This window comes from Pyrus communis, chromosome 12 (genome assembly GCF_041283825.1).
Source record: "Pyrus communis isolate YQ-2024b chromosome 12, ASM4128382v1, whole genome shotgun sequence".
NCBI lineage: Eukaryota > Viridiplantae > Streptophyta > Magnoliopsida > Rosales > Rosaceae > Pyrus > Pyrus communis.
This window is the reverse complement of record NC_142576.1, coordinates 6,716,067-6,727,816: the sequence shown is the minus strand read 5'-3', so window position 1 is coordinate 6,727,816 and position 11,750 is coordinate 6,716,067. Positions and strand designations below refer to the sequence as shown.

General features: G+C 36.3%; 1 protein-coding gene and 1 pseudogene across 7 annotated transcripts; both read right to left on the bottom strand.

The window, feature by feature from the left end:
* On the bottom strand, positions 1-2,307 carry LOC148692253 (sesquiterpene synthase pseudogene; annotated as a pseudogene).
* Positions 2,308-3,539: 1,232 nt separating this feature from the next.
* LOC137745692 (uncharacterized) lies at positions 3,540-6,472 on the bottom strand. 7 transcript variants are annotated; one of them, XM_088681099.1, is made up of 9 exons: positions 6,125-6,467; positions 5,572-5,732; positions 5,390-5,480; positions 5,183-5,216; positions 5,043-5,066; positions 4,715-4,760; positions 4,507-4,587; positions 4,307-4,431; positions 3,540-3,933 (listed from the first exon to the last, which is right to left on the bottom strand). In XM_088681099.1, exons 6-9 carry the CDS (start codon positions 4,718-4,720, stop codon positions 3,780-3,782), a joined length of 366 nt encoding a protein of 121 aa, XP_088537225.1. In that variant the 5' UTR covers positions 4,721-4,760; positions 5,043-5,066; positions 5,183-5,216; positions 5,390-5,480; positions 5,572-5,732; positions 6,125-6,467; the 3' UTR covers positions 3,540-3,779. The 7 variants fall into 7 exon arrangements, 4 of the variants coding, with proteins under 4 accessions (XP_088537225.1, XP_088537223.1, XP_088537224.1 ...); XR_015954065.1 differs by having other exon boundaries at positions 3,540-4,431; positions 4,507-4,538; positions 6,125-6,466; XM_088681097.1 differs by lacking the exons at positions 5,043-5,066; positions 5,183-5,216 and having other exon boundaries at positions 3,540-3,641; positions 3,734-3,933.
* Between the last annotated feature and the right edge of the window lie 5,278 nt (positions 6,473-11,750).

Genomic DNA, 11,750 nt, shown 5'->3' with positions numbered 1-11,750 from the left:
TTATAAAGCCACAGGTTCCACTAGAGTAGAAACTATAAAATCTTTTAGCACACCTCTGGGTTATTGGCGTAGCCATCTTCACACTTGTACACAACATCAATGACCCTAGTTAAATTGAGAATGCGGATTAGCAAGGGCATGTGGACAACGGTAGGGTGGAGGCACGCTTCGTTTATGTCCTTCCATGCATTATCCACTTGTCTCTGAAGTTTGATTATCGCTTCTTTTTCTGTGGCCCCATATTTCTTCATGTAACAGTTCACAGCTAAGACAAAATGTTCTCGCTCTTGCTCAAACTAATCAGGCATCAGGATTTTATAAAATAAAAAAAAAAGACTATTATTACAAGTATCAGTGCAATCATAATACTCATGCTTGTCAAGATTTCAGTTTGGGCTTTGCGAGGGGGGAAGCCAATCCACTACTATTGGGTCAAGGAGTAATACTATTCTAATTTAACCACTCTTATTAGGTGTAAAATTTTATCACAAAAATATTCTCTGTAATTAGAAGTAGACCGCATAATATAAGTTATATTTTATTGTATCAGGTTTTCAATGAGACTTTTACATTCAACAATACTCACTAATACTATTTACATATACAATTAAGTACCTTGTGGTCCACTATGTCATCCATGAGTCTGACAATTGTTGACGCAGTCTTCACTGCTGGAGGGGAAGTTAATAACCAATCAAAGGAGTCTATTGTAGCTTCTTCCATTCCAACAAAGGATGTGGTTATTAGCAACAGGTAGCCACAGGTCACGAGTGATACAGACATGTATTCATCCAGTGATGGCATGTGCTTCTGGCGGAACAATTTGGCTTCATCGAGTAGCCCTTAACTACTTTTTTCATCTGACACATACCAGATCATGAGATTATAATAGTTCGTAATCATTTCTACTGTTAATTCATATTGATAAAGATCTTATAAATAGATAAAAGTTAGAGAGATAATCTTTACTAGTGACAAGAGCAAAACAGATGTAAAATATCACACTGTAACTATAACACAAGAGGATGACAAATAAAAGAGAGAGGGATAGATACTGATGTTATTAATCTTTTCTTCCTCTTAGTATGTTTTAATAGCACATTGAGCGCTCTATTTATAGAGCAACTCTTAACAAACGTATTAATTACATATTGAAATTTACAGCACACACTTTTTGAAAATACAATTCTCATTCATTTCCCAAGTATACATTACTATGTGGGCATTCATTAATCCATCGATATTTTCAACTCCCCCTTGGATGCCCACATATCAACATCAGTTGCCTCATTAAAACCTTACTCTGAAAACCCTAGTGGGAAACAATCATAGCGAAGGAAAAAGAATACAACTTTACCTGGATTGTTGATATAATGTTAAATATGCTTATGTTGCCTCATTAAAACCTTAATAGAAAAAATCCAGTGGAAAAAATCATAATCGAAGGAAAAAGAGTACAACATACATGTATCATGGATGCTCCCCCTAATATGTGTCTACTCCTGATTCTGCATTTTCCAAATTTATCTGATTGGTAAGTCGACATAATCCGATACTTTGCACTAACTTCTGAAACATGCACTTTGGTAGAGATTTGGTGAACAGGTTTGCCAGATTTTCATTGGAACGGATTTATCTGACTTCAATAACTTTAGCCTTCTGAAGCTCATGTACACTGAAAAACTTTAAAGATATGTGTTTAGTCTTATCGCCCTTGATGAATCCTTCCTTCATCTGGGCAACACAGGATGTATTATCTTCATAGATAACAGTTGGATTGTCTGTCTTCAAAATTACACCACATGAATTCCGGATATAATGAATCACTGATCTAAACCAAGAACATTCACGACTTGCTTCATGTAAAGCAAGTATTTCTGACTGATTTGAAGATGCAGCAACTAATGTTTGTTTTGTTAAGCGCCATGAAATTGATGTATCTCTATTATTGAACACATATCCAATTTGTGAATGAGCTTTATGCGGATCAGAGAGAAAATCAGCATCTGCATATCCAACAAACACCTGGTCATTTGTGGATTTCTTATAGTAGAAGAGACTCATATCTGTTGTCCCACGAAGGTATCGCAATACATCTTTGATTCCCTTCCAATGACGAATTGTTGGAGCAGATCTATACATTACTAACAAGTAGATTGAAAAAGCTATATCTAGTCTAGTACATTGTGCTAAATATAATAATGCACCTATTGCACTCGGATATGATACTTCTGGACCAAGGACCACTTCATCATCTTCATTTAGACGGAATGAATCTTTCTTAATGTCCAGAGAACTAAGAACCATTGACGTGCTGGGGGATAAGCCTTGTCCATGCCAAATCGCTTCAGGATTTTTTCAATGAAAGTTGATTGGTGGACCAAAATTCCACTAGCACAATGCTCAATCTGCAGGTCGAGAAAATATTTTGTTTTTCCAAGATCTTTCATTTCAAATTCGCTTTTCAGATATTCAACAGTTTTATTGAACTCTTCAAAAGTTCCAACTAGGTTCATATCATCGACATATACGACCATCCAGAGTTGGATTTCGTAATGAACATATAAGGGCAAATGACTGTTGAGGTACCCTTCTTTGATCAAATACTCACTGAGACAATTATACCACATTCATCCACATTGTTACAACCCATACAATGATCGCCTTAGTTTGATTGAAAGCATACCTCGTGATTTGTTAGTTGTTTCAGGCAACTTAAGTCCTTCTGGAACTTTCATATATTTGTCAGTATCTAATTCTCCATATAGATATGCGATGATGGCATCCATAAGTCGCATATCAAGTTTTTCTAAAACCAAACTTATTAAGTAACGGAACGTAATTGCATCCATTACAGAAGAGTATGTCTCCTCATAATTAATTCCAAGTTTTTCGTAAAGCCTTGTGCAACGAATCGTACTTTATATCTTGTAATCTCGTTTTTCTCATTTCGTTTTCTTATGAATACCCATTTGTAACCCACTGGGTTTATACCAAGCAGGGTTTGGACTATTGGTCCAAAAACATTTCGTCTTTCCAAGAAATTTAATTCTTCCTGGATTGCATCTTTCCACTTAAGCCAATCTTGTCTCTGTTTGCATTTATCAACAGAGACGGGCTCAATATCATCACTTAATATGATTTCGATGGCTATTGTGAATGCGAACATGTCATCGATGATTATTTCATTCCGATCCCACAATTCATTAGTACAAGCATAATTTATGGAGATTTCTTTGCTTTCATGTTCCTCTATTTCTTCAGGTACATGTGTCTCACCAAGAACATTTTCTTTTTCTAAAAGTACAGAATCATGAATTGTGGATTTATCATTCATTTAGTAGCAAGAGGTGGAGAATTCAACTGTTTAGTAAGTGACTAGTAAAAGAGCCCGCGCGGTGCTGTGGGTTTTAAAATCATGTAAAATATGTAGAAAGTTAAAATGTGTATATATACTATTTACATCCATGTGAAATCTATTTACAACCACAAAAAAAAAGATTTCAACTTGGACATAACAAAAATAGTTTGCAAAAATCTTAGCAAGAATTAACTATATATATGAAGGAATCCCCTATAATGAATAGTTTGCACAACCCAAGATGATATAGCAAGAAATGAAGAACGAAAAACCTTTCCTTCTGTAAAAATGAAAGTAGTAATAACAACATCAGTTCTAGACATATTTGAAGTGTCGAATATAGGAGCATACTTATTAGCTATTGGATTATACCTCGTCAATGACAAACAGCCAATTTCCGCACCATTTTTCTAGAGCTTCATAGTTGGCATAGTCTGAAGCTACGTAACAAATCTCTCCACTTCTTTGAGATAGTTTCGAGCAATCTATGGTTCCCATGAGACACCTTTGCTTTACATCTCAATGCCAAATCATCAGGAAATCCAAGAATAAGACATTGGTGCAATGATTCTCTACATTCCAAAAGATTGTTAAATAAAACCAACGAAATACTTGAAACCAAAAAAGAGAAAAACTACATGCGTATAGAGCTATAAATAAGATAAAATTCAGTTCTTTGCGAAACCCAAAAAAATGAAATAAAAATAAAACTCAACGAAATAAAAGATGAGTATATGCAGTAATAGTCATGTAAGAGTGAGTTCATCAGTTGAAATTTGGTATTTCAGATTGGCCCATTCATCATTTCTATAAAATTTCAATCACAGCATTCCCACTTAGCAAAACTAATTCTTAGTATGAATAAACTAAAAGGCTATATCATTGTAACCCGAATCAACTTATCCGATCAGAAAAAAGAGTGTAAAATCCTTAGTGGAACATAACCTAGTCAATCCAGCAAGTTTTGTGCAAAACTCAATGAAATCTTTTGATGTCCTTATCATTGAGGTCAACTTGTAGCTCATTTTCTGCACATTGATGAAGCCATTCCAACCCAGACTTAGCTTCATCTGCAGAAACATAAATAAATTAGGACAAAGCAACATGATGCATTGTCTCTCTTTGAGCTTGAGAAAATGACATACCTTGCAAGCACTCAAAACAATTTGGCATGTTCCTGCTTCAGCAAATAACATCCACCAGCATATGTCAATTTTTGTACTTGCCTACATTCAAATAGAGAAAATTAATAATAAAAAAGAAAGAAAGAAGCAATGCCCTTGGTAGAAAAGTGTGGTAATTTGTAGTGTACCTATAGCCAGGAAAGATATGATAGTAAAATGTTTTACTTACATGCATAGTGCATCTGTTGCAAGTCTGCAAGTGCTTTTCACTGGGACTGCAGTGAAGGGAAAGGAAAAAAAAATTACTTTTAACATGAATTATTTCATAAATACCATAGATTGTCATGAAGAACATGTATTTTGAAATTATAGATACGATTTATACCCCAAAAGGTAGATAATAGAAACTGCTAAAGCATCAATTGAAAAAATAAAAAGCATCTGCACATGCACACTATATAAACATCAACTAATTGACATTAAGTCAAAGAAAGCATTTCACAGCGACAAAAAAACATTTCACATGAAGAGAACTAAGTGGATGAAAGCAAACATACCCAATTGCAATCCAATGATTTAGCCTGGAAAAACATTTCACAGCGACAAAAAAAAGTGAAATTAAAAACCCTATTGAATCAAATGAAGAATCTTTTAGAGTGCAAATAGTTAGTATTATCAGCAAGAAGAAGCTTGATACCTTAAAATGAAAAAGTATGTGCCTATAATGCAATCTGACAAAACATGTAACAGCAGCCATCAGAGAATTGAAAATTTACTAATAAAATGAACCAAAGACCAATTTTGAATAATCAGGAATGATGATGTTTTAACATTGACATAGTGTGTTTGTGTGTGAGAGACAGATGGAAATAGAGTTAAGAGTTAGACAAATGCAGAAATCAACCTTAAGATTCCCTCTGGTTCAAATGGTGCAAGCACCATTGAGGAGAATCAGACGGCAGAGGTCCATAGTCCGGAGAATTAACACTGTATTCCTGAAACACAAAAGGATTAAAAAATTTCGATTATCATCAATGAAATGCACTAATACAGAAGTTAAATTCTGATATTCAATAATCCACTTACCAGAGAAGGACCATGAGATGACTTTTATTCTTCTATAAACAGGATGTTGATAAAGGCTATGCTTGCCCGGAATAACTGGATTGATAAAGTGAAAATTTTGAGGCTTTAAGGTCTGAGCTAAAAGTTGAAGCTTCTGCTTTCCAACTCGGGAAGAAATAACACTGAAAATGCACAAAATAAAAGGCTTGATTTACAAACCATTAAAAGGAAATTAAGAAATTAATTTATATATTTAATTTGGGTGAGGGATTTGAACAGAAAACCCATTTGCTCCATCCTCCAGATTCATGCTTTTTTTCTTCCCTTTTTGCACCCACTCCTCTCGACGATAATTCTCTATTGTCTTTTATTTTTTTATTATTTGACTCAATCAAAACATTAGGAATTACATTTTCTCAGCCACCAAACAAAAACTTACGAATCTGAAATCACAAAAACACCAAAACTAAAACATGAGATCACATATTCTCAGGTACGAAACAAAAAATTACAAATCCAAAACTAAAAAAAAGCATAAGAACAAACTAAAACATGGGATTGGTGAAGGCCGTACCTTCGGAAGGATGGATGCAGAAAGCTCTTCGAGACCGATCCCAACTCTGGGGACGGAGACGGAGCAGAGGCCAATATTCTCAAGGTTTTGCGCCGAACATTGTGAGATCGGGATAGAACGGTTGAAACCGAACTTGGCACGTTCTGAAAAAGCGTTGAGGAATCAGGGCTTCTATGAAGATGGAGAGCGAGAGAGAGCGAGTTGAGTGTAGACAGAAGAACAAATTTGTGAGAGAGAAGGAAACTGAAGGAAAAGTCGAGAAGATGTAAACTGGTTGGACGATGACCGACGCGTGGCCAAGATCGGTAAAAGCGTCATATCGCTGTTCCAAGCAGGCAAGATAACGGGCAACAAGAAGATATCAAGGGGCATCTTAGCCATTACATTGCTCGTGAACAGTCACTATCCACCGGGTTTTTTTTTTGTTTGAAAGATTCCACCGGCTTTTAGTATATAAATAATTTCCTTCCCACGTTGACCAATACCCGCACAATGGGGGAAAATATAAATTTCACTGTGCAACATAGGAAGAAGGCAGATAATTGGGCGGCAAATGAGGGGCATTTTCGTCACTAAAATAAGTACAGAAAAGTTTGGTGGACATCATGATGATGTTTTTTTATTTTTTTATTCTTTTTTTTTACTTTTCGGTAAAATGAAAATAATATTCCAAAGCAAAGATGCCAAAAGTACAAGGAAAGCCTACTACAAGGCAAGCAAAGGCTAACAAAGCACTAGAAAAAACAATGAAGAGGGGAACATTAAGAAAGACGTTGCAACCATGCAAACGTCACCCCTACCCTACAAAAGCAAAATTAATGTGGACAAGGTAAGTCGTCATTGTTGAGCATATGCACCAACGAAGATGGGGGTCTATCGACCCAAATAACATCACACATCTCCGGATTGTTTGTCGACACAAGAGAATCCATCACTACATTGGCTGATCTTGGAACCCAAGACCAGCAATAGTTCTGAAAAGACTTTCCCACCTCATTAACTCTCACCAAGATCGGAAATGCCTCCTAACAACCATCCTCCAACAAGTTCGATAAGCACGAAACAGATTCCAGGGAATCAGACTCGAGGACAACAGATGTAAGACCTAAAGAGAAGCTCACCTCACAACCCCGAAGCAACGCAAAGGCCTCCACCGATGCGACATTTGGAGCCACGATGGCATATCTCACCACTGCAATGAAATCCCCAGTGGCTGCACGCACCATTACCTCGACAAACCCAGCTTTGGACACCATGGACCAACTTGCATCAACGTTGACTTTATAGAATGGGGCAATAGCAAGAGTCCAATGGGTTACCTGCCCATTCCTACCCGAAGCAAAAATCCTGATGGCCCCAAGGTCCCCCCTAGCCTTCGAGAATACCTCCATCGAGTTAGAGATAGCCATAAGAGCTTTTGTTGCGTTAATGGGCATTTGGTTGAAAACAAAATCACACCGGGACTTCCAAATATGCCAACTCATGATGATGTTTGTTGAAAAAAAGAAAAGGTCGTCTTTTTTGTATTCAGCTCATTTTTGTACGCCACATAAGTGGCTTTAGGAATGAAGGCAGAAGCATAGCAGAAAAGCTGATGTGGAGTAGAGAGAGCAGAGAGAGGGGTAGAGCAACGGTTGGGGGAAAATAGGAATTTCACTATGCAACAAAGGAAGAAGGCAGAGAATTGGGCAGCAAATCAGGGGCATTTTCGTCACTCCACTGTTAATGAACAGTAGTTTTTGGTTTGAGTTTAAGTATATATAAATGATATAAGTCATTAATTAACCTCGTGATTTTGCTTAGTTCATTCTGATGGACTTGTTGCAGTCGATTAAAATCCAGCTTGGCGAACGTTAGGAGAGTTTCATTAGGTGGTTGTCTTAATTCCTGGTAGACAGACAAGTAATACCTTGCTTCGACCCTTGGTAAACCCTTTTGGAGCTGCTGATTTAAGGCATGGGTTACTGTTTTTGCTTAAACGGTAGGTAACCTATTCAAGATGAGTGGTGGCGAAGGTTAGTGCCTCATCTAGTATCTCCTCTTCATGTACCCTTAGATCATCTCCAACTTTTGGTTTAAAAGTCAAAAATTTTAACCCGAAAATTTTACTTTTAGCCCATAAACAATTTTTCTATTCCAACCCTTCTGGTCTAAAATTTTAGCCTAGGATTATTAAAGAATGAACTTAGGCTAATTTTTTTCTTAAATTAAATTTAAAAAAATAAATAAATATGTAGACTATCGTAAATTAATTTTATGAACATTTTAATTTAAAAATATTTAAATTCCGATAAATATGGAAAAATCACGAAATTTTCCACAAAGCAAGTCTTCAACTTTCACCAAACTTTCAACTTTCATCAATCATCATCTATATAAACACAGGTCCAATATTAGTTGATAGCACAATCTTTCAACCTTCAATCATTCTCTATATTCACCAATCTTTCAACTTTGAAAAAGTTTTTGTGTCCTAAAAATTCTCAATATCTCAACAATGGGTGATAGAAGAAAGCATAGCAGGGCAATGCAGATGGCACAATACCAAGCAAGGCTTGACATTGAGCATGCAGAATTGATCAACGCCGAAGCTGAACTTGTAAACTCGCTTATACATTATGAGCACCATAGTGAATCTAGCCATTGTGGCTCTGTCACGGGGCGTTCATTTGTGTAACGTGATAAAGAAGAGTGTCGTGATCGAATGATGAAAGATTATTTCATCGAGCGTCCGAGATTTCCTACTCATGATTTTCGGAGGCGGTTTCAGATGAGTAGAGAGCTTTTTGAAAGCATCTTGAACTAGCCATGCCAACCGCGGCTCTATTACCCTATGCAAAAAAATACATAAAAAATAATTAGTTGCAAAATAATATTATATACATGACAAATAAAATATCAAGAAAAAAACTTACAATTTCTGTGGCGCTCCTTCCACTAGTCATGCTAACCACGGCTCTCTCCAAGCTTCCCTTCCATAAAGTGCATGCTTTGTTGATAGTCTTCCACCGATCATAAACACCACCACCATCCCGCCCGCTGCCGTTGCAGTTTTCTTGAAACTTTGCAATGATTTTATCTCACAAAACCTTTTTATTTTGATTTGTGCCAACTGCACCATCTTCGCTAACAGAAACCCATGCCAAGCATAAAGCAACATCTTCCTCACATGTCCAATTACGACCTCTAATATGCTCTCTTGCCATGTTGAACAATTTGGAAATGGAAAGAAATGGTAGAAAGATAAATTGGAAGAATTGTAGGAGAAAATTGAGTTTTGTATGGATGTTTGAAAAAATACATAGGTATTTATAGAGTTTTTGGGTGAATTTTGAGTTCATTAATTTTTTTTTCATTATTTTAGCCGTTGGATTTAAATTTGGACCGTTAGATTTTTTTTTTTTTACCGTTAGATTTGAGTATATTCGATCTTAGCCGTTAGATTAAATGTATTTTATAATAACATATTTTTTAAAAATAAAATTTGAATTTGGATTGTTGGATCAACCACGGTCCTTAATTGTGATCGTTCAATGCAGAAAAGAGTCATTGGGCTCAGGGAAGTGGCCGACAGGGGCCCTAACAATGGCCCACTGCGCTGTCGGGAGCTGAATTGATGCAGGCCGCTTGGTGTGCGTCGGCGTGTGGGCAGGCCGAGAGTGGCCCAAATGCAGGCGAGTACACGCATTTGGGGGGGGGGGGGGGGTATTTGGCCTAACTTTAGCATTTAGCTTTTTGTCATGCCCCGGATCCGGGGTAGGTGGAGAATTCTATCCCGAGTCCGAAACGCGAACTAAAAACTAAATAAATAAAATTCAAACTGAAACGGGGTGGAAAATAAAATTCTTCTTATTTAAATTAACTCAATAATTCTTTACAAGGCTAAATAAATAAATAAATACAAATTATAGCCTCACATCTATTTCATCTCATCTGGTCAACCCTTGTGACAGTTTGGTTAGTAAACCTGCATAAAAATTGAGGGTGAGCTTCAACAGCTTAGTAGAGACATAACCTTACCATAGTAAATTGACAATACTAAATTACGTGTTATAATCATGTAATCAAGTACCAAATCATTATCAATAACAATGCATGAGTGCAATGCAATACTCTTCATCTCTACCTGTTAATTCATATAATAAAACATGCGGACATGCACGTCCTGTGCATTTTACCTCTGCAGTGCAGGTTCGCATGTTTTATTATATAAATTAACGAGGGTAATTGAAGAGGTTGCATTGCATTCATGCATTATTAGCCATAATGATTTGATATTTGGCTATTTGATTTCATGACACTTAATTTAATATTATCAATTACTATGATAAGGTTATGTCCCTACTGAGCCGTTGAAGCTCACCCCTATCTTGTTATGCAGGTTTACAAACTAAACAGTCTAAGAGGGTAGATGGGATGAGATTGGATTAAGTGTGAGGATAGAATTTTGTTATTACCCGAAGGCTTGGGACAAAACTGTGATTTTAGAATTGTTTTGGAGGCAGATGCTTACTGTTTTTCCAGCAAGGCAGCATGTATACAATTGAGAAACTTTTGAGGACCCAAATAAGAAAGAAAAATGTTTTTAAGGGTCCAACTGAGATAAGGTGATGTAAAGCCTCATATCGGAATTCTAAAATAAAGGAGTTTATATTGGTTGCTACATATAGGGATTATATAGTGATATAGTTTATTTCTTGGATCAGGGACTCTAGTTACCACGACGGTTGTGTTTAATCGAGGTGTTGGTAAGGGACATTGTTTGCTTGCTTTAGACTCCAGGTAGGGAAAATACGGCAAACTTTTACGGAGATTGGTTTTATTAAATTTCGTGTAGCATTATATTATTATTATCAATCTTCTTGGTTGATTAATGTGATCTGGCTTGCTAATTGGATAAATATTGCCCTTGCGTGTTTACTTGTTATTGGTTATGAAATTATTGATGAAATGCTATTGGTTGAGAATATATTGTGGTATATGTGAATTGTTCATAATTGGTCGTGTGGTTGGAGTTTCAGTGGTGAGAAGGAATTGGAAATGAGGGTAGTTGGAAATGATCTTTTGTGTAGTTGAGCCAAACTCTTAGTAGGTACCAAGTCTCAGGCAAGCCCACAGTGCACAGTTTCTTTTGGGTAATTTGGGATTGGTGACGAAGGGTTTTGGCAAGATGACTAACAAAAGGGGAAATTGGGATGATTGAGTTACAGGGGGTTAATTTGTATATTAGAACATTTGAACCACCACTGCAAAGGTAAAATGCACAGTATGGGACGTGCAGGTCACATGTTTTATTATATGAATTAACAGGTAGAGATGAAGAGTATTGCATTGCACTCATGCATTGTTATTGATAATGATTTGGTACTTGATTACTTGATTATAACACGTAATTTAGTATTGTCAATTTACTGTGGTAAGGTTATGTCTCTACTGAGCTGTTGAAGCTCACCCTCAATTTTTATGCAGGTTTACTAACCAAATTATCAAAATGGTAGACCAGATGAGACGAAATAGTTGTGAGGCTAGAATTTGTATTTATTTATTTAGCCTTGTAAAGAATTATTGAGTTATTTTAAATAAGAAGAATTTTATTTTCCACCCCGTTTCAGTTTTAATTTTATTT